The 21,194-nt window shown below is 37.3% G+C and overlaps 2 protein-coding genes across 2 annotated transcripts; both read right to left on the minus strand.

The window, feature by feature from the left end:
* Window positions 1-2,389: 2,389 nt before the first annotated feature.
* Window positions 2,390-3,772, minus strand: LOC136279177 (ficolin-1-A-like). Its single transcript, XM_066162726.1, has 3 exons — window positions 3,688-3,772; window positions 3,146-3,532; window positions 2,390-2,652 (listed from the first exon to the last, which is right to left on the minus strand). Exons 1-3 carry the CDS (start codon window positions 3,770-3,772, stop codon window positions 2,390-2,392), a joined length of 735 nt encoding a protein of 244 aa, XP_066018823.1.
* A 4,492-nt stretch (window positions 3,773-8,264) lies between these two features.
* On the minus strand, window positions 8,265-15,186 carry LOC136282306 (angiopoietin-related protein 7-like). Its single transcript, XM_066169797.1, has 3 exons — window positions 14,757-15,186; window positions 10,903-11,286; window positions 8,265-10,514 (listed from the first exon to the last, which is right to left on the minus strand). The coding sequence occupies exons 1-3, from the start codon at window positions 14,950-14,952 to the stop codon at window positions 10,240-10,242; spliced, it is 855 nt and encodes a 284-aa protein (XP_066025894.1). The 5' UTR covers window positions 14,953-15,186; the 3' UTR covers window positions 8,265-10,239.
* Window positions 15,187-21,194: the final 6,008 nt, after the last annotated feature.

Here is a 21,194-nt window from a genome sequence, read left to right on the forward strand (position 1 = left end):
TTCTCCCTGAATGGCATTTCATGTGGTTTATTACTATTAATTCACATTAAAACGTTTGTAAGTTGCGATCTACAATACACGATGGCATCCAAGAATTTTCACAAATTACTAAAAGAAAAAAGTGACAAGGTAACTCTAAAGCGGTTAATAGCGAGCTCACTGCAATTTTAAAATATTGCGGCAAGCTGGTTACAGCCAGTCCACTGCAATATAGAACGTTTTAGCTAGTTCAGGATTACCCTTAATAATTTCCCTCCTATTAGAAAGGACCGTTTCCACATCCCTCAGAAACTTAAACTGAATCAAATGGAATTGACAGAAAAATTTGCTTTCCCTCACTTTTTAAAAACTTCGACGTTAGTCCTCTTTTTAGCATATTTCTAACCTATCATGAAAAAATTACTCGGTTCAGTTAAGATAAATGCAGTTTTCAGTTAATTCAATGCAGAAGAGAGTTAACTCAGTGCAAAAAAAGTAACAAACCAGACTTTGTGATTGGTCAATGATCAAAGAAACTCACAAATAGCCAATCAAATGTAAGCCTTGGATATCGCAAAATTTGCGAGCAAAACAATGGCCGGCATTTTAGGTAGGTTTTCATTCGCCACCGCAACAACAATACAGCAGCTGAAAAACAGCTCTAACAACGAAAACACTGTAAAATGCATTGCTTTTTGGTTGTTGGTTTGGAAAAATTGGTGTTTAGAGAGGGGAAATGCCAAGGAAATCAAAATTACGAGCTGATCCAGCTTTACAATTTGCTCAAGCTATTCTACGTCGAAATTAAAAACAAACATGATTAAACCTCGCAAACGACGATTCCATTCCATCGAAAGTGATTTGGACACAGACCGAAAAATTCCTTGAACTGTCTAGTCGGACTTGTTTTGTGCTTTATAGATGTGAAAATACCTATGTATATTACTGTTTTGATCGTACGCGGTTGTTTTGACCGAATACACAAGCTTGAATAAATTATTTTTGCACTCGATGGGCGCGCTTTGCTTCTGCGTCATTTCTCGCGCAGTTTGGAATAAATAAGTTTGAAAAAATTTAGTCGTACTTAGTTATTCCAAATTGCACTCGAAATCATGTAATTACCTATGCTAATTATCTCAGAATGTTGTAAAGCTGCCCCAAATTTTATTTTTCGATTTTGTTAGCCCTTGATAAGATCTATTTTGCTTGCATTGTCAATGGCAAGAACATTATAACATCTTGAACGAATACAATATTTTTTGCTTTGTTTTTGTTTTTGTTTTTTAATTTAAAAGGGCGACAATAAGGGTAGGAAATAAATGAGAGAAATGTAGGCTTGGTTGCATTTGGGTTAGTTTTGTGAGTTCGGCTACTTTGTTTTTTTTGTGGGTGATCAGAAGACGTTTAGTGAGTTCAACAATGCGGATCAGGTTGTAAGATACAGGAAGAACGAATTTTTAGTGACTAAACGCCATTGAAGCCTTTATATGCAATACCAAGAAAGCAGGTGTAAAAATGGAATTCAGAAAATAAGTTATCAATTCTAAATGTGTCATTCTTTTACACATGAATTACCATCCTAATCGAGTATGTTAATAATTAGTGTATAAGGAGGATAAGTAACAACAATATTTAAAAGGCATTAAATGAACACCTGTTTCTTCCTAGCTTACTGTGAGAGCAGGAACTAGGGGTGACCTCTCAGTTAACGTTCATCGATGTTTAACCTGCTGATTAGTATTTCCACTTGCAGTACATTCAAGTAAAAGGGTTGCAATTCTCTCTCGTCTTCGGATTTACGGTCATTACACTCATTACGGACGGTCATTACCCCCCGATCTCGCTGCGTTCCGTCGGTCGAAACTATTTTCTCGTTTCACCCTCTCGCTCAGTTACTCCAAAAGTTAACAATTATTCACCTCCATCGGTGGCTAGTGGTGGATATTTATCGAGTCGCGAATCCCGTGTGAGTTTCTCGGAGGTGAGGAGCAAATATTCGTAGTTCGATTAGCCAATCAGGGTGCGCCTTCAACGTTATCCACTGTATCAGTATTAATCAAAATTGCAATTCCCTTGACTGTGGTTGGTTTTCAAAAAGTTTTATTTCACTCTTATTCACTTGTCAAGTTGTTATCGGACAGTTCAATAAGGCAATCATATTGAAAGTTGTAGTTTAAATTAACCAATCACAACCGTTGTTTCAATCGCCGTTAAAATAGTGTACAGACTCAGTTTGGCTATTCTTGGACTCTACTCAGTCCTGTTACCACTACGTATACTAACTCAATCATTGCTGACACTTCCAACGACTTATAAAAAAAATCAGCTCACTCTTTGGAGATACGTTCGATTGTCAAATTTTATTTAAGAACATATATCAATACACATGTACTCTTTGAAATAAAAAAAATTATCCTGAGCAATCAGGCTTGATCTTCATTTCGGCTTTGGTGGCTTTATATTGGGGCTCACCGGGCTTATTTTGACTCCACTGTGCCCATCTTAAACTGTCGTTTTGTTGGTATATACCGTTAAGGTTGGAGTTACCACAATGATCTAGACCAATGGGATACCACCAAGCTCCAAATTTCTTAGCACAACCGTGCTGCGTGTCTTTGTCCATTGTAAAAAACGAAGCGTTGCGGTTGTAATCAAAAGAATCACTTGCGTTTCCTACAGAGCGAAAAGAAAAGAAAAAAATAATTAAAAAAATCAACAGAATCAGTTCTTAAGTTCTTAAGTTCTTAAGAATCATAAGTTCTTAGCACATTTGGACTGCGGGTCTTTGTCGGATGTTAAAAATGGAGCATTGTTGTTGTAATCAAAAGAATCACTAGCGTTTCCTACAGGGCAAGAAGAAAAGAAAAAAAAGGATTTAAAAAATAAACAGAAAGATAACGGTATTTATTAAACGCTCAATTTCAGTCAGCTGGATAGAGGCTCGTATCACAATTAATTTTTTAAGACAAAATAAACAATCTAGTTGCTGTTCAGTCAATTTAATGAGCCAAACACTGCGAAATGATTCAGATTTCATTGCAATTCGACTGTCATCGCTTTCTGTATAAGGCTTATTCTCCAAGCCTAAAAATCTAGCTGATTAATTGATTCATTTTTTCAGACTTTGTATGAATGACAATGATAATCACCCAACAAATGTGAATACCTGTAAAAACCCTTCCAATTGTGAGGGCATAATCTTTGAATTCCGTTTCAACTAAGAACAAGTCGTACTCTTCGAAAATGCGTTGAATGCCCTGGCTGAGGTTAAATTCCAAATCTACTCTAAGCTTGTTCTTTGTTCTCCAAGTGAGACCGTTTATTTTGTCCAGTCCTAACCAAAACTCGCCACTCAAGTTACCGAAGCCACGCTTGTAGTCACACCAGCTACGATTAAAATTTACAGAGCCGTCCATTCTCTTCTGGATGACTGTCCACCCTCCTCCACCAGTGCTCTGGTCACAATACACATCAAAGGCACCTAAACCATCAGGATAAATCGTGTAGACACCGCTGGTTGTATTTCCAGCCTTGTAAAGCTCAGCACAATTAGCTGTAAAAAAAATGTGATAAGTCAAAAGAATTAACGGACCTAATCAAAGCCAAGTATTAGTAGAAAGTTTTGGAAAGAAAAGTAGTTCCATGTACGTACTGCTGTATGGGAAATATAACTTCTATGCAAGAAAACAGAAATAACGAAGTACTCACCCGCAAATGACGTGATTGGACGACCCAATATCTGATTCCTAAAAGCCAACGCCAGGAGCAAAAAAATCCGGAGAGAAACTTGCATTGTTCGAATGTTGAATTCACCTGAAACTTCTTATAGCAATGAGAGTGCTAAGTTTTGATGGCAGAACTAGTGCAGCCAACTAAATTTATACTCCCTGATGGTAAACATTTTTAAGGAAGAGAATACTTCGACAGTGCTAAAGAGCTATTTTAGTATCATGGACTCAAAAATTTAATTTTAGACAGCTGTTTAAACAGAAGTTCAAGGATCTCTTTTATGGCCATGCGGAAGCTTAGTGGAAGGAACAAAAAACATCCCACGGCTCAACTTTCGTTTTTGAAGAAACTGTTGCTCAATATTTAGACTTCCAACATTCGCGACTGTTTCCTCTTTAACTATGCTCAAGAAAACATGAACATGCATGTTTGATGCTTCATGTTACAGAACACAAATTATGAGCACAAAGTTTCATGCTTCATGTTCCTTTTTACAGTTGTTTAATTTCATATCTATTGGTTCAAACGATGGATTTACTCTTCAAAAGAAATTTGCTTCGAAAGGAGAGCATATGTTCATATACCCCTTGGAAGCAACACCTCATAATATATGAAACCACCTCTTTTTTTTCCTTTTTTTTTTTTTTTTTTTTTGATTCAAAAATTTTCCTTTGATCGAGCCAAAAAGAAAATAATAATTCTGCCCAGTTTTTATTTTGGATTCATAGTATTGGTCCTCAGTGTAATGTTGCCGGAATCTACACCAATCAAGATGAAATTATTTAGAGTTAATCAGCGGAAGATTGATGATGTCCATATTTTCTACAGTGGACCCTCTTTGAAGTTGAATGAAAAAGAAATAAAAAAGAACGAAAAAGAAACGCCAGCTGTTTTCAAATAGGAGGGTGTGAACTTCAAACTAAGAAAAACTCAACATGCTATTCAAGGAAGTAAAACAGGTCAAGGCTCAAATTAAAACTGAGTTAAGAATGCCAGCTGAACCTTAGTGGGCGAGAATTCCAAAGTTGACAGATGCAATTAAACACAAGATCCCAGGATGTTGAGAAGATTAGGATGTTGGCCCACTTATTTGATTTTTCGTATTCACTGAAGCCTGATGGAGAATTAACGATTTTACAGTTTCATTTTCATGCGCGTCAACGGCGATAGGAAATAACTAGGAAAATATAGGTTGGGTTATGTTCGTGAAGCTCGTGTTCTTATACTCAGTTTAGATACAGAAAATATCAAGGGGCTTTGTGATAGACAAGATCAATTGGCAAGAGGAAGTTAGTTCTGAAATAAAATGTAAAGAGGAAACCCTGACTTTAATTTATGATAATTAAAGGTATGTGGGTTCCTAAGGTGTGGAGTAAGCTTAATTTCGAAGATGTTATATGAAACATGACGAGCGAGTTTTTAATAGCGATTAGTCACTGTTGACGCGCCCCTTGCCATGGAAACGACATGAAAACAGGTGCAAGGGGTAGGAGTAGAGAATTTCCTTTGTTAACATCACGTTCACAATGTTTTATTCTTTGACACAAAAATTATTATTACTCGATGAGAATAAAAGGCATAGTACATTGTAAAAGGTGTAATTGGATATCTTTCCATTTCTGAACTGCTAGTTTAAGAAGCAGTAACCAGAGGTGAATTTTCAATTCATTTTGCTCTACGTCTAACTTTCGGAAAAAAATAAAAATTGACTTCACCTTTTCTTGTTGTGAAAGAACTTCTTCTGATTAAATAGTTAATTAAAAGTTTCCTTGCTTTAACTGCTGTGTCGGAAGGGCAGTGTCGCTAGTAAAAAAATTGTTAAAATTTGAACTTCCCCGGCTATCATCAGGATACATAGAAGTCGGAATCTGTCAGCACGTTTTTAGTATGGTCCTCTTTGTACTTTTATAAACTGAGCCTCGTTATATTAATGAGAGAATTATTGGCGTTTCCATCTGAGAAAAATACGCTGTGTTATCAAGGTATTTAAAGGCAAATCATTCTTTTCAACGGCTTTTATGATACAATGCACTGAAACGTTTGGTTGAAATTCATCAAATAATGGTTGATTACAAAACCATTTAAACTAAATTGCTGAAATGTGCCGTTAGTAAACGGCGTGAAATCTTTCAGTATGTACATATACCAACTGAAAGAAATTATGCCGCTAGTTAACGGTTAAAATCTTACAGTATGTATATTTATCGTCTGAGCCGAATTACGCCGTTATTTAACGGCTTAAAATCTTACAATATATGTTTCATCGACTGAGCCAAATTACGCAGTTAGTTAACGGCGTAAACTCTTACAGTATATAGATATACAGACCGGAAGAAATTACGCCGTTAATTAACGGTGTAAAATATTACAGTATATATCACCAACTGAGCCAAATTACGCCATAAGTTAACGGTGTAAACTCTTAAAGAATATAAATATACAGAGCGGAAGATATTGACCCGAATGAAATTACGCCATTAGTTACCGGCGTAAGATCTTACAACATGTATTTACACCGACTTAGCCAAATGACGCCGTTAGTTAACGGCGTAAAATCTTACAGTATTTATACACAGCGACTGAGCCCAATTACGGTTGAGGAAAAAATCTTACAATATGTATAATTTATGTTTAAATACTACTCAGAAGGCTTTATCCACCACAGGTACTCCTTGTTTCCTTTTTCATTTCGCTAATAAATAGTGAACTCTTGTACGGGTATCTAATGCCTTCGTTAATTGCAACTACAATATCCGTTGCATTGCGGGAGTGTTTCTTCTTTTTCTATTATGTCTTAGTGAGGTCACCTTAGTAAGTACCGCAACGAATTCTCAGTCAAACTTGAAAAGTGACAGGGTATGCGACAACTTTCACGGGTATTGCGTCGGTAACAACTTTCTCACCGTAGTTAATCATAACCGTAACTACAGTGGTATGTGTGCTTCTTTTGGTTACGAACCGCGCCCCATTCGCACTTCTAATCATCCAAAGAAAACCCAAGAAATTCATTGCAACCTAATTTGAATTCGAATGTCTTGTCTTGCTTTTTTTTTTTCTTTTGTGTGTGTGTATATTTGTGTTTGGCCGTTAACTAACGGCATAATTTGGCTCAGTCGGCGATAAATATATTTATATTATAAGATTTTACGCCGTTAACTAACAGCGTAATTTGACTCTGTCGGTGATATATATATGTTTATTGTAAGATTTTATGCCGCTAACTAAAAGTGCAATTTGGCTCAGTCGGTGATATATATTCTAATAGTAATGTCGGCTCGCATAGGACGGATTTTAATCATGAGTTGGGATGAATATTCATCATAACGAGTTATGTGACAAAGTGTCACGCCAGAATGTTATGTAGGTCATGCACGGTTTTACTTTAATGGGAGAAAGAAAACAAAACAAAAGGTTTTCAATCAAACAATTTTGATATTAAAATGGTCCTCAAATAACAAGCAGGACGTGGACTCTTTCCCAGTGGACAATGCTCAATACATCATAAAATAGAAAAAATGAGCATTCAAGAAGTTCTCACAAATCAGTCAACATGGCTACCATTTTTTTTTTTTTTTAATAACATCTATGTTAGCGAATAGAGGGTGGTATGTTGCTCGCACCAATCAGATCGTTTAGGGTATGTATCACGCACCAAATAGATCGCCGCATTAAGGTATGTATCTCGCACCAATCAGAGCGTCGTTTTTGTTCTTTGGTTTGAGAAGTGTTCAAATTTCAACGAAGTAACGGGGTATTCGGAGAGAGCGGTTCCAAATAGAATCATCTTTTAGAATGAGAAATGTTGGCTTTTCTGTGTTTTAAACATGTACATGTATTTTACCGCGCTTTATGAGAAATGCGATACTACTGAACAGATGAAAGATGTCAGATTACCTATAGTAAACTTGTTACTCGTGCTGTGAAAATGGTGGATAGTTGTTCGAGAGAAAATAGAGTCCTGTACATTGTAGCACGATCATGGTTATTGTTCCTTCACGACGAGAGTGAGTAGAAAAATTTTTAGGTGTAGATGAATTGCACCAAACATTTTGATTTGAGCAGTTCTTTAACGGCAAGCTTTGATGCAAGATTCATGATTTGTTGAGTGTGCTGATTATTTATTTCTGAATTGGTTTGCTCGTTGCTATCTCTGGCTGAATGTCTGATTAAAATTAACTATGGACGATTTTGTGTGTGTTTTCGATGCCTGAAGAAAGTGATCTTGTGGAGTCGTTTGTGTTTGGACAAGGACGATTTCAGATACCATCGTTAGTATGCTTATTTGGTTTTGTTATCTGGGACGAATGATTTACGGAGGTAAGTTAATATGATGTGATCTACTAGCGTCGAAAAATATATCAAGTCGAAGGAACAGTTTTGGTCTCAGTCTGCATTTTCGTCGACAAAATAAACAAATACCGCTTAAAAAGATGATAATACGACCACGTGCAAAGCTGTCAATTGTTTCTCGAATGTTGCGCGTGTCAAATATTCAATGATAGTGACATCTCATTTACATCTACATCTAATTTTATTACGTTGGTAAAATATGTACAGACATCATACCAACCAACTCGCGCGCAAAGTGAGAAGACTACATGAGGGCTTGAAATTATATTAAGATCGATTTTGATCAAGAAATGGACCAGGAATATTCCACAGTAGTGCAAATAATCGTGAAGGATGATCACGGAAAAGCGATTGCGTGACGCTCGGTAAGTTGTAAGATGACATGCTATCACTAAACGAAAAAACTCTTTAGATTCTCAGTCTGTATTTTGTACCCATTCTGCAGTCTGCAGTCTACATTTTGTACCTAGTCTACATTTTGTATCCGGTTTGCAGTCTGCAGTCTGCAATCTACATTTTGTACCTAGTCTACATTCTGTATCCGGTCTGCAGTCTGCAGTCTGCATTTTTTACCTACAGGTATCCGTGGCACCAATACAGTTTATTTTTGGTTACAGTTATTCGTACAACACACACAATCTACCACGAAATACCTGTGTGTCAGTTAATTCGCCATTTTCGTTCTTTTCCACGTTGATACTCTTCTTTCCATTTGTTAAGATGTAGACATCACTTGCAATGTTTCAAGTAATCCACCCACCCCCAAAAAGTAATTCTTGCTTGCATAGCATGCCTATGTTTATATCTTCGGGTGTCAAACGTTTTAAAAACATGTTTTGACAGTTCTTCTGTCATCTTCAGTTCTGAATAATAGAGAGAATTTTGTAGATCACGCTTCCACAACTTTTCAACTTAAAATCAAAGAAGCTATCCACATTCAAGGGGAGAAACCTACACCTAATCATCAACTTTATAATGTTAATTTAAAACTTTCCTTGTAAATGCATTGGTTATTCTGTTACCAATGTTTGTCTTGTCCAATCAACACTTGAATTCAACGTTGAACTTTGTATCATTCAGAACTGAAGATGACAGAAGAACTGTCGAAAAATGTTTTTAAAAAGTGTCGTTCATTTTCTTAAAACTACAACCTTATAGGATAAAGCAGTTAATGTCATCAAAAAGTCGAACAAAACTTTTATCTAACCCACTTCAGTAAGAACGAATGGCTGCTAATGAATCTCGCCTTTTCACTCATAAAAACAACGCCGATGTGCAGTAGGTAAACTAAAGACTAAAAACAGTTGGCAGTTACAGTTATACGAAAACAATAGATTATTAGAGTTGATATTCTCTTAACGTTAAAAAGAGTTATGATCTTATATCGATTGATAAAGGGCAAGCAAAACAGGTACCAAAAAAAAACAAACAAACTACGCCATGATTGCTTGTTCCCCTTGCAGAAGGTTTACGCCACCACCTCCCAATATTCCTAGTGATCATGATCATGTGTCTAGAAAGTCTATATTAAAAATAGTAGTCATAGAACTCATCAAGCAATGACAATCTTTTAGGCTTTTGACCGGAAAGTGCGCTCATTTTTTTTTCCTGAGGAAAAAAGTAGATTAGGGAGTTAAATAGAATTGTTCTGAGCCATTTGAGGTGATACAGTTCACACAAGAACCAAAAACAAAACAACGAAAACAAAATAAAAAACATCAACAACAATATTCAGAAAATTGGTCAGAAATTCAACTCTCGACGGGGGATTTTGTGTCTCCGGTTGCTCGGAAGGGTAGAGCACTCTTTACCGATATAATATATCCCAGTCAACATTAACAGGGTCGTTTCTAACGTTAATACCAAGGTGTTAGCGATATTAACATCTAATTATTTAGATTTCGTGAAAAAAGGAGAATATCAACAACGAATCGCCTTAGATACATGCTAGTAGCTTATAATGATAAAGCTTGGTATGAAGGAAAAGCGACTGACAAAACTGGTTCACTTAAAGAGTTGCCTTGTGAAGATGCCATTAACAAAACAAGGCTTCGCTGCCTCTTATGGTCTTATATAGTTCACCAGCTAGTCTCCTTTATTTCTTTTCTCTGCCTTCCAACCCCATCAAACTTCCTAGCAAAATATATTCGTGGCCAAAATAATTCGTGAAGAAAAAAAAATCTACGAATAGTCAACTGGTCTGATTTTCATTTCTGATGTTTGGGGAGTGGTGAGTTCTGGCTCGTCAGGAACTAAGAATCCCCAATGAAACTTTCCCCTTCCGTCCCCTCGATAAACACCGTTGAGATTTGAGGCAAAAGAACAGCTCTTTTTACTCATGTACCACCATCCTCCTCCAATATTCATGCGATCAGAAGAAGCGCAATCATTCTTGTCCCATGTGTTAAAAGACAGGCCCATATGAGGGTGGAGAGAATCGTTAACTGTCGAGCCTTCTAAAATGAATATGTAAAATTTGAATAAGTGAAAAATAAACAAATAGTTTCCCTTTTATATATTGTGAACAAGTGTAAGAATCAGACAAAGAAATCATCTTAAACAACTGAGGGTGAGAGAACAAAGAAAACTTAGAGTTCCCGGGAGTCCATGATGGGCGCCTGGAGTTCCGCGATGATATTGAATTTCAGCTATCACTTGAAAGGAGGGTGTGACGTACTTACGAGTAAAGAAAGGTTCTTCACAGGTAAGCTGTAATTAAAGAAATTGCTGTAAACAGGCCTGAAAACTGAAGTCAGGCTTTGACGCGATTGGAACCGTTCCTTCTAGACACTTCAACGATTCCTCTATTTGAACAAATAATAAACAAAGAGACTATTGACTTACCCGATAGATTTCCAAGGCTCAACCTGTACTTATCTTTTTCTTCTCCTAATCCAAACCACTCGTATTCAGTGTGCACCGCTTTATTAGGGGCTACTCCAAGATCCACTCGGAGTCTATTTTTTGTTTCATTTCTTGTCAGGCGACGGATCTTGTCAAATCCGAGCCAAAACTCTCCTTTGAGGTAATTGCCAAAGCCATATTTGTATTCATCCCAGGTGCGGTTGAAATCGACAGAGCCATCAAGTCTTCTTTGAAATACAGTCCACCCCCCATCACTTGTTGTCTGGTCACAGTATACATCAAAGGCACCAGAACCATCAGGGTCGATTGTATAGACACCGCTGACTCTCATAGCGGATTTATACAGCTCAGCACAGTTCTTGGCTAAAGAAGAAAAACAGAGTTTCATGAGCTGAATTGCATTCAGATCTGCAGTGTGCAGTAGTCTAGGAGGCGTCTCTTATCTCTGATATCATCGCAAACTAACTGGGAAACAGAATTAAAAAGGTTAGAGAAGAAGAAACGAACTGACATCACCTTTCAACCTGTGTTTTTTTGTCCTCTTTGTGTGTCTCCTCTAAATCGCAAATTTCATGCGATCTCACACTGGCTCAGCATTTATTTTCTTAGCATGAATAAGTTTTGGAAGACCTTTCTTTATATTGAATCCGAGCAGAATTGGCGCCCTTCAAGAAATTTGACGTCACATTATATAATACATCACATTGTCCCATTCACATAAACTGCGGTGTTATACAAGGATTTCCGGCCCTGAGAAAAGCCTTAACAACACACGTGAAAAAATATCGTATTTTTTCACCTGTGTTGATATAGTCAATAAGCTGCTGACAGGTTACTCGCCTTTGGCGCCACTCAGTCAGGTTGATGAATGAACCGCAAACCCTCTCGATTCTCATTACAAATAGTTTGTCGGATGTTTGTCGAATTATGGCTGCTAAAACACTAAAAAAATTGTATCGCTCATCGACAGTGAGGTTGAAAGTTTTCTAGAAGAGGAAGAAAACCAATATACAAAAAGGAAAACCGAAAGTTACGAATTTAGTGGCTTTGGTGTTGCCATTTCCCTCGGCTGGGAATGACTGAAAATCAACAGTGGGAAGATTTGCCACTGGCCGATTTTGGCAGTTTACCCGAAAGACTTCTTCTGTCGGTAAGGAAAAAGTCAATAAATGAGAAGTTTGTAAATATAAAATTACGATCATTGTTGTTTTTGACATCATCATTCAACGCATTTTTCCTTCTGAAGAGTTAGCGCTAACGCACTCTACGATTGTCGATTCATTTATTTTCATTCATTGATAAAGTCGACTTTTCTTCTCAGAATAGGGCTATTGTGCTTATATGATAAACAATATAATACATGGTTGCTTGTAGATATGGAATTTATCTTCTCGTGTTCTCGATCTATCGAGTTAAACACTTGAAGGGAACTTCCGTATCGACGCGCGCCCATGTATTATTCTTTATTTGTCGCGCGATATTTTGATTTTATCACGCGATAAAAAATATGTGGCATGTCCTCTATGAGCCATCGTAAAATGCCTACATATCTTAAGAACTTTGCGCAAAGAAGGTTACAATGAATCCCAAATTAATCATCTATTCAAAACTCTTGCTCCGCCAAATTTCCTATACGCTTTAGCTGTTTAAGGCGCCTCGGAATCTGACCTCTCTACATATTTATTTAGTAAGTGCTTATGAATTATCCAGGGGCGTCCAGGAGTCTAAATGAAAATACCTCTGAAATATTGATGACATTCCCTTTCATCTAAAAGTTGGAAAGTCACACAAGCCTCCTTCAATTGTTTAATTTCTTACTTTTCGAGAGGACATAACATCTAATTAAACCATGGAAGGTAAGAAGTTAATTTCTCCGCACGCAGAGCAACGTAATCTGTAAATACGAATTTGACAAAATGTCCAATGTTTCTTATGGAAGTGATTCGAGTTAAATTGAAACTTCCCTTTAACTCATAAGTTCAGGTTTGTTTTTTCTATTACACGTGTCTTTGGTCCGTTAAGTGAAAAAAATAGGGGATTGATAAAACAGTCGATTTTTGTTCTGCGTTGTGTCGAGCGATAATTACACAGGTCGCTGGGAGAAATATATTTTATTACACGTTTTGGTGTATACTATCACTGAGAATTTTTATGAGTTGTGCCGTATTTTGACAAGCCTGCAGGGCGATTCAAAATACAAAAAATCGAGTCGGGTATCAGGAATTAGATATCAGGAATGTAATGTGTCTAGAAAACTTGGAAAGTTAAAGTCTTCTCCCATCTTTCAGTATCCATTTCCGCTTTCTCGTGTCCCATTGAAGTTGGAAGGTCATCTGTATCTCTGCACGCAAGGCTCCTTCAATAATTTGTTTCTTCTGGGGGATGAAATATTCCTCTAAATATATCTTATCAGGCGTTTTGGGGTGTAGTATCGCTGAGCATTTTTACGAGTTGTACCGTATTTGACTCGCCCTACGGGCAAAGAACGAATAGAAATACTCAGCAATACTATACAACAAAACGTTTAATAAGTTGTTTATTATCCAACTGCTTTTATTTTTCTGCTCATTTCTCATACGGCGGAAAAGCAAAGTGGATAGAGAAGCGTAGCGTGCGCTGCCGACTGGTTAAATAAGCTCTTTTATAACATAGCTAGTAAATTTGTCTAATCAAATTCAATTGCGCGAGCGTGCTTCTCATTCCTATTGTGCACGAACATGACGTCAGCAAACAAATCCCTCGAGAAAAAAATTTCCATCGGGTCCAAACTTCCTAAGTGCTTCATATCTCGATGAACGCATGCTGACGTATGAACCAATTGTTAATTAGAGTATAAAATAACAAACTGTCCATATAGCCTAACCGCATAAGATGTTTGTGCTCTATTCGCGCGCTTTTTTTACTCTACTTTGTACAGTTGGATAATAAAAGCCTAATATTCTATGTCCATTTTGCTTTCAAGCTTGTAGGTCTTGTAATTTTCTACACGCAAGCTTAAGTGTCCTTTATTTATTTATTATATTTTTTTCCAGATACAAACAGAATCTGTAGTTCCCATTGCGTGCATGCATTTTGACGTCAACATCTGGGACATCGGCCATGTGCTTTGTCGGAAAAGAACTAGTCGCCGTGTTTGTACTGGCATATTTTGCTACCTAAAATTGTTGAGTTATGGTCAATAATGGTCTTAACTCGGAACAGTCAGTAAGTTCTATCGCATTTCGTACGTATTGTAATTTCGCTCGCTAAAGGTGTTATTTCTGTTCGTAGAAAACCCGCCTTATTGTCTAACTGGATGTTTATTCGGCTTGATTACTAAAACATTTGTGTATTTTCATTGGAATACCTGTAAATAAATGTTTGAGTTTTTGTTTTCGAGTCTTGGAGTCAGGGTTAATATCCCGGTATCACGATGAAGGATGACATTATCGCTGGAGAGAACTTGTATGTGGTAATTGGAGTAAAAAGACAGCTGCATATTTGGTGTATGAAGTGATACAGGTCTGCAAATGTATTACTATTAAAAGTTGGGAAAGCATCAAGTTAAGTCCGGGGTCTTAACAGGTAAATTTATTGGTGACCAAGGGAGGATTTATTGTCCCTTAGTTGAGGATGGAGTGGTACTAAAAGAATTGCTGAAATCTGTCAAATGGGTCATCCTAACTTTGTTCCGAAAAAATCGTAATAAATAATTTATTAAAATTTCATGATTATATCTCACACCTAATGATACTGGGACTGACGATTTTACCGGTGAATTCCTACTCTCGTCATAATCGCAAAAAGCATGAAATCATCACGTGACCATACACAAGGAAAATGATCTAACTTACATATCCTTGTTCTTTTGTTTTCCTTTAGAATTTTAACTTGCAATTGACGCCGTCCAAGTTGTTTCTGTATTTCTTTCAGGGATCCTCGGGTGTCATTATGGCAAGGGGCTCCATGCGTCGAAGCGAAACGTTTTGTCATTATGAAAAGCGCCACAAGCAGTAAAGTCCAACTTAGGGAAACAGAAGTCATTCTCATGCTTGAAGCTCAATCCAACTCAGTATAAACTGCAATCGGTTATAGTGCAATGTAAATTCAGACAGGAGTAAAATTCAGTAAATGAACCGATAAAAAAAAAAATCAGGCACCGATCAAATTAATCTTGCAAGGGATGTGGCCTTCCAAATGTGCTACAGAAATTTCTTGCAGATTCAGCGAGTTCTCGGGCACTGCCTCTAGGTAGATCGAAGGATCTTACACTCTGTCCGAGCAGAGTGCATTCTAACTTTTTATAAGCATGCCCCGTACCTGGTATCAAGAGTACGGACATGACATTCGCAAATGGTCCGGATGCGTTGCAAGCCGTTGTATCAAGTGTAGGTCATCATTTCTCCGCACGCAAGGCTTTTTCAATTGTTTTATAACTTCCGTATTTTCCTTTTAGGTTTGGTGTTGAGTACGGACATGACATTCGTAAATGGTCCGGATACGTTTCCAGCTGTTGTATCAAGTGTAGGTCATTATTTCTCCGCACGCAAGGCTTTTTCAATTGTTTTATATCTGCCGTATTTTCCTATGGGGTTTGGCGTTGACATATTTCCCTGCACGCAAACAACCTTAAGTTAGTAAATACTAATTTGACAAAATGTCCAATTGTACTTAAATAAGTTGATCGAATTGATTTTGAATTTTCCCTTGTGAGCTTATGTTTGCCTTTTCGATTAAGAAGTCTTGGTCTCTTAGGTGGAAAACGAGCGGGTTGATTGAAATGGCCAACTCTTGTTCGAAGGGGTCTATCTGCATTGACCCGCGTGACGATCATGTCAGACAGAATAAGTATGTCTGCAGATTTATTTCAGGTGAACTAGCCTGTAGAGTCAATGTTGCTAAGGATCGGAAATTTCTAACAATCTTCTTCTGGATACTGTTGCCCGAATTATAAGCATCTTGCTCATAAGAACTATCAATGTGCATGTGTTAATGATAAGTTACGCATTCATTGCAAGCGTTTATGTCGGATTAAACTATTTAAAGACAAAAACGAGACTATAACGACAACGAAAGTTTTATGGTTGCTAAAGTTCTTGCATATATATGAATTAGGTTCCTTCCATAATGCGTCAGATCTAATGATCACGAAATTTTAAGTAAATTTGTCGTGTATACTTCAAGTTGAGGATGACATCACCTGCTTGATTATACCGATAAGAACACAAGCATCACGTTTCTTCTCCAATGAAAGAAGGAGCATCAGTTTCCTCCGCATGCAAAGCTCCCTCAATTTTTGTTTGCATGTTTGTTTTCTTTCGTTTCGTATTGTTTCGTTTTTCTTTTTTCTTTTCTTTTATCATTCATTTTTTTTTTAATTCCTTATCGAGGGAAGTCTGTTATGGATTTAATATTCCTATTGACTAAAGAGATTATGTGATGTTACTTTATTTTTTTTTTGTTTGTTTCGTTGTTTATCAACGGACATTAGTGAGGTATTTGATATTCCTATCTAAATTAAAGTATACAAGAAAAGCTTGAAGTAAGGGTTGTTTCTTCTCTTTCAGAATCCTCTTTTTCTCTAGCTTATATAGGTATTGAAATGCATATTTTTATGTCCCTTTGCAGTTGGAGGGTCACCAACCTCAATTCACGCAAGGATCCTTCAATAATGGGATTTTTCATAAGCGGATATGCATTAAGGATGTAGTACTCCTATGAAACATGATCTATCTATCCCCATTTAGCTTCCTAGTTTGAAAGTCACGAAATTTTTCGCACGCAAGGTATTCTAGAGCTTTTGAAATACTAATTGTATCGTTCTTACATTAGTTTAATATATCAAATAGATTAACGGCAGTTACACTCAAGGACTGTCGTTTGGAAAATAAAGACTGCAGCAAATATCGGCTCACATTTAAGACCGCGGAGGAGGTTTTGTGGAAGCCATTTCTTTCCTGGCTGATGAAAACCTCACCGTTTCACTCATCGGCTCTACGTATGTTTATTTTTGTCGGAAGACAGTGCTTCCGGTATTTCATTTAACTCGTTTTGATTGGTTACCTGCCCATTTCCGGAAATGCTGTAACGCGCAACTAAACAGGGGGTCATTTACTTTTCCACAACCTCCTTAGGCTTCTTCTCGTCCTTCCCCCGCCCCTTACCCCCACCGTCCACTCTAACTCCAAATCAAACATGGCCGGTGGGATGAACGATCACGAGCTCATAACGTCAGCTCGCCCTCATAGGACGCCGGCACTGCAGGCTACGGGAACGAAGTCGAAGAACCTTCTAGAATTTGATAACATGTGGCTTTGCAACACAGTTCAGTGATAGTAGCGCCCATTTACTATCTCGGGGGCAAAGGCCCCATTCTTGTCATAGCCTGAATTTTTTAGGCCTTTTTTTTTTCTTTCTCGACTTTCCAATTGCAGATCATCTGCGAGAACAATATATTTACTTGTGCTCCATTCGCAGGACAAAACATCATCCATGTTATACTACATGCCGTTTGGCTAAATTAAACCAGGAAACAGCATAAAGGAAATCGATACAGACATAATTAAAGCAGTATTGCTGTTAATTTGATGATGACGACGATTAATAAAAGAAGCAGATCACCTTATCTAACAAATTTCTCAGGCTCAACTGATACGTAGCCGTCACTAACTCCGAACCAATCATACCCAGCGTGGACAGAATTTTTTAGCAGTCACTCCAAAATCTACTTGAGGTCCGTTTTCTATCTTAATTCGCCTAAGACGGTGTATCTTGTCCAGTCCGAGCCAAAGTTCGCCGCTGAGGAAATTACCGAAGCCATGTTTGTAGTCAGTTCATTCTCACTGTCAACCCAATCAAATTATATTGATAATCATATTATGGCGCATCAATCTGACTGATACTGTCGTTAAACGATTTAATTAACAATAAGTTGTCATCGCCAGAAAAGTGGATCCAAAATGGGTGCCAAATGAGCTATTAATCTTCTGACCGCATCGAGACATGTCTGACCCTCAAAACCGGGCAGAGTTCCAAACAAAAAATAAACAAATTTTGCCCCAAAACATTCTAATATTACTCTTTATCGAATGGATATATGTAAGGTTTGTTACGCTTACATATGAGTAGAAAACAGAAAATTTAAGTCGCATCTGCCCAGATCCTTGACTCATTAAAATACAATGCGGCTTCGCAAAAAGGAAACTAAACAAAATTCGCAAAGCTGAACCGAAGTTTGTTTGTTTCATGCCAAGAAAAGCATTGAAAAAACATCGGAAATGTATGATCATAACTAGGCAGCTTGTACATTCGAAGAAAATGTCGCTCCACGGAAAATTTAACAACTCTTATCTAAAAAAATTTTCGCTAATAATAGAATGATCGATACTAAGCCCAAAGACATCTAAGTGACTCGTGTCACATTTTATGTGCGCGTTCTGATTCTACTTTTCTGGCGATGAGTTACGAAATGAGCGATGTTCCTTTCATTGTGTTTCATTGATTTCTGGGGATTTCATTATCGGAGATCTCGCCTTTAACCACAAAGTACACATTTAGTATAATTACGCGAATGGGTGTGTGTTCTTTCGTCGCAAAGAACATTTACCTGCAACGTACAAATTCTGATGTTAAGTCCAGCTGATGCAATCCGGATTGTGGTTTACGGAGATAAGTTACGGAAACGCCCAGAAAAAGGCACAGCAGCATCCTAATTAAGGGAAGAGAAGGGATAAAACGTACAATTGAGCCGCGAGGTTACATGGAAAGTAAGTAGAAAATTATTTTTTAAACTCAAGCTAAACGTATTACTCTTAATGGTTTTCTTTTATATTCTGTTGCCCGAATCATGCGCATCTAGCTTGACCAAAGACTTTTTGAGCAATGTACATGCCAGCGGTAATTTCCTATTCCGTCTGCAACCTTGTGTACTTATACTTACTTAAACCATGTTAAGACAAAAACGAAACTAAAAAGATTAAGATATTTTTAGGAATTCTAAAGTTCGTGCATATCTAAAGTTTAATTAATAAGATGGGTTCAAATCCCTTACAGGCCTGAATTTTTTCAGGCCATATTTTCTCGACTGCTTAAATAGTGTTCAGTACTTCGAAGATCGCTTCCAAGTTCATTTCTAAGACCGCAGTACGCATATATGATTTCATATATTTACAGTCATTTAACAGACGGAGTTTTACTGTAGGACCAGACAGTTTATGAAATGTATATACCCTACGCATATAAAATACTAGACTGTTATATCAAAGGTATTCGATGGATACACTGAAACAACGTTCTCGGAATCAGGAACAAATTACAAACACTAATGAAATATAGAGACGATCAAAACTGTTTATGGTGTGGGTGAGATGGAAACAAAACTTTCTCAGAAGCTGGAAAATAACTTTTTGCTTGCTTCCTTGCTTCGCGATTCCTGCGATATCGGTTTTTCAAGTGAAATTTAACGTGGAATTCACCCGTCAAGCATGGAGTTTTTCTTGCATCACGTAACTGAATAAAAAGAAGAAGAAAATAGTATTAATATTGTTTGTTTTCATCCTGAGCGCGTGCCCCAGAAAGCCATTTCAAAGTCAACTGTCAGAACTGTTATTGCGTTAGCGAATAGGAAGCAAAGTAAGTCGTACACGTTTGAATCTTCGAAAAATTTATTTTTACCTTGTGATTGTTTTGACATTTTTTTTTCACATTTTTTTTAACAAGCTTCACACTATCTTGAAGATAATAGTAGTATTTCACTGAATTTATAAGCCGTTTATCTTTAACATCTTTTTTCAAATTTCCAAATCATTTGCTCGAGAAGGAAAATAATTTACTTCTTTTACCTCTTTGGTGGCATATTGAAAGAAATGAAGTGTCCAAGCGAAAGTGCTGAAAGTTGAACATCGCGACTAAAGGTATTTATTTCTTCCTCTGTGTATAGGACAATCGACCCAGGCACTTCTTCCGTTGTCGCTTCTTCGTCTTGTTTAGTTAAACTTTTGCTTGCCATTTTCTGGCCTCGGCGTGTTCACAGGATTTTCTCGCTTTCTCGATGTCGCAGGCGAAAGAGGTTTTTATGCTTCTCCAATGATTTTTAGTTCATATCAAAACAGGGAGGAACCTCTGGCTCACTTTGAAAAACGCTTTTGTTTGTCATTTACTAAAATGTAAATTGCCTGTACCCAGTTTAGACCTCTCAGTTATCGGTGTCTCTATTCATTTTAATAGAGGTTACTGCAATGTGGGAGTAAGGTGAGGTTTTTTTTTTTGGTTTTTTTTTGAGAGAATTTGACTGCGTTTTTACTTACTACGAGCGATCGTAAATATTCCTATACAAGCTCTTATAATTTCGCCACGACTGTTATTTCGCAAGATGATCATCTCAAAGCTGGAGCTTGGGCTGCCTGTGGTCTTGTCCTGAAAATTATACAACTGAATGTAATTGATCCATCTCCTGGGAAATGGCTCGTCACTATATACCTCAGCCACACTATACACGTCATGGTAAGGGCTGCCACAATAGCTAGTGTGCAGTTTGGTGGGCTGGACGAGTTATCAGTTTCAGGTATAACTGGAGGAAAGAAAAAGCAAATCAGATGCACGAAACAATTTCTTTTTCAAAAACAAGGCTAAATGCGCACTTTCGATCGGTCGATACGACGTTGAGTAAAAAAAAAAAGGAAAACTCGTCATTCAAACAATACCGGATTTATTCATAAACTGTTGCCAATTAGTCATTGCGCTTTTTTCAAATTATGTACCACTTCCTGTTTTAAAATGTAGTGTGAAATCAATGCTCGTTGTGAGACTTTAAAATAAGCTCGGATATCACGTACAATATGAGTTCATATTAACGTCATCGCTCTTTATTCATACAAGCCGGTCTAGCATGACAAATGGCACAATGAAGTCTTTTCATCGAATTTCATTTAACTCACAGGAGACGATCAGAGGAGAAATTATTTAACTTCGCAACATACGCACCAAGTAAGAGGTCAAAATAATATGTGATTCTCGACTTTCACAACCGTACTCTGCTTCTACTCTACTCTGTACGTACTCTGCTTCTTGCCAATTACAGCGGGGACAGTGGTGATTCGACACTTAAATCTTTAAAAATTCAGACGAAAGTGTCATGAAGGACGTGGGATAGAATAAGAATCTATTTGAAATTACGAGACAGAATCATCACCGAAGTCGATAGACATAAAAGTGAGTGATATGTGTCAGATTCTAAGCTTTACCCTCTTTTACCCTCCGGGTAGGACTAAATTCGTTGTTTAAAGGATACTCCC

The sequence above is a fragment of the Pocillopora verrucosa genome, chromosome 1 (genome assembly GCF_036669915.1).
Source record: "Pocillopora verrucosa isolate sample1 chromosome 1, ASM3666991v2, whole genome shotgun sequence".
In the NCBI taxonomy this organism is placed as follows: Eukaryota; Metazoa; Cnidaria; class Anthozoa; order Scleractinia; family Pocilloporidae; genus Pocillopora; species Pocillopora verrucosa.

Bases quoted from the DNA above. Each gene is read 5' to 3' on its own strand.
- LOC136282306 (XM_066169797.1), bottom strand. From the start codon at position 14,952: ATGAGAATGACTTCTGTTTCCCTAAGTTGGACTTTACTGCTTGTGGCG. The intron at 11,287-14,756 runs GTAAGTTAGATC...TTTCTTCTTTAG, and splicing joins AAACAAAAGAACAAGGATAT to CCAAGAACTGTGCTGAGCTG. The intron at 10,515-10,902 runs GTAAGTCAATAG...TATTCATTTTAG, and splicing joins GAGCCTTGGAAATCTATCGG to AAGGCTCGACAGTTAACGAT.
- LOC136279177 (XM_066162726.1), bottom strand. From the start codon at position 3,772: ATGCAAGTTTCTCTCCGGATTTTTTTGCTCCTGGCGTTGGCTTTTAGG. The intron at 3,533-3,687 runs GTGAGTACTTCG...TTTTTTTTACAG, and splicing joins TCCAATCACGTCATTTGCGG to CTAATTGTGCTGAGCTTTAC. The intron at 2,653-3,145 runs GTATTCACATTT...TTCGCTCTGTAG, and splicing joins AATTGGAAGGGTTTTTACAG to GAAACGCAAGTGATTCTTTT.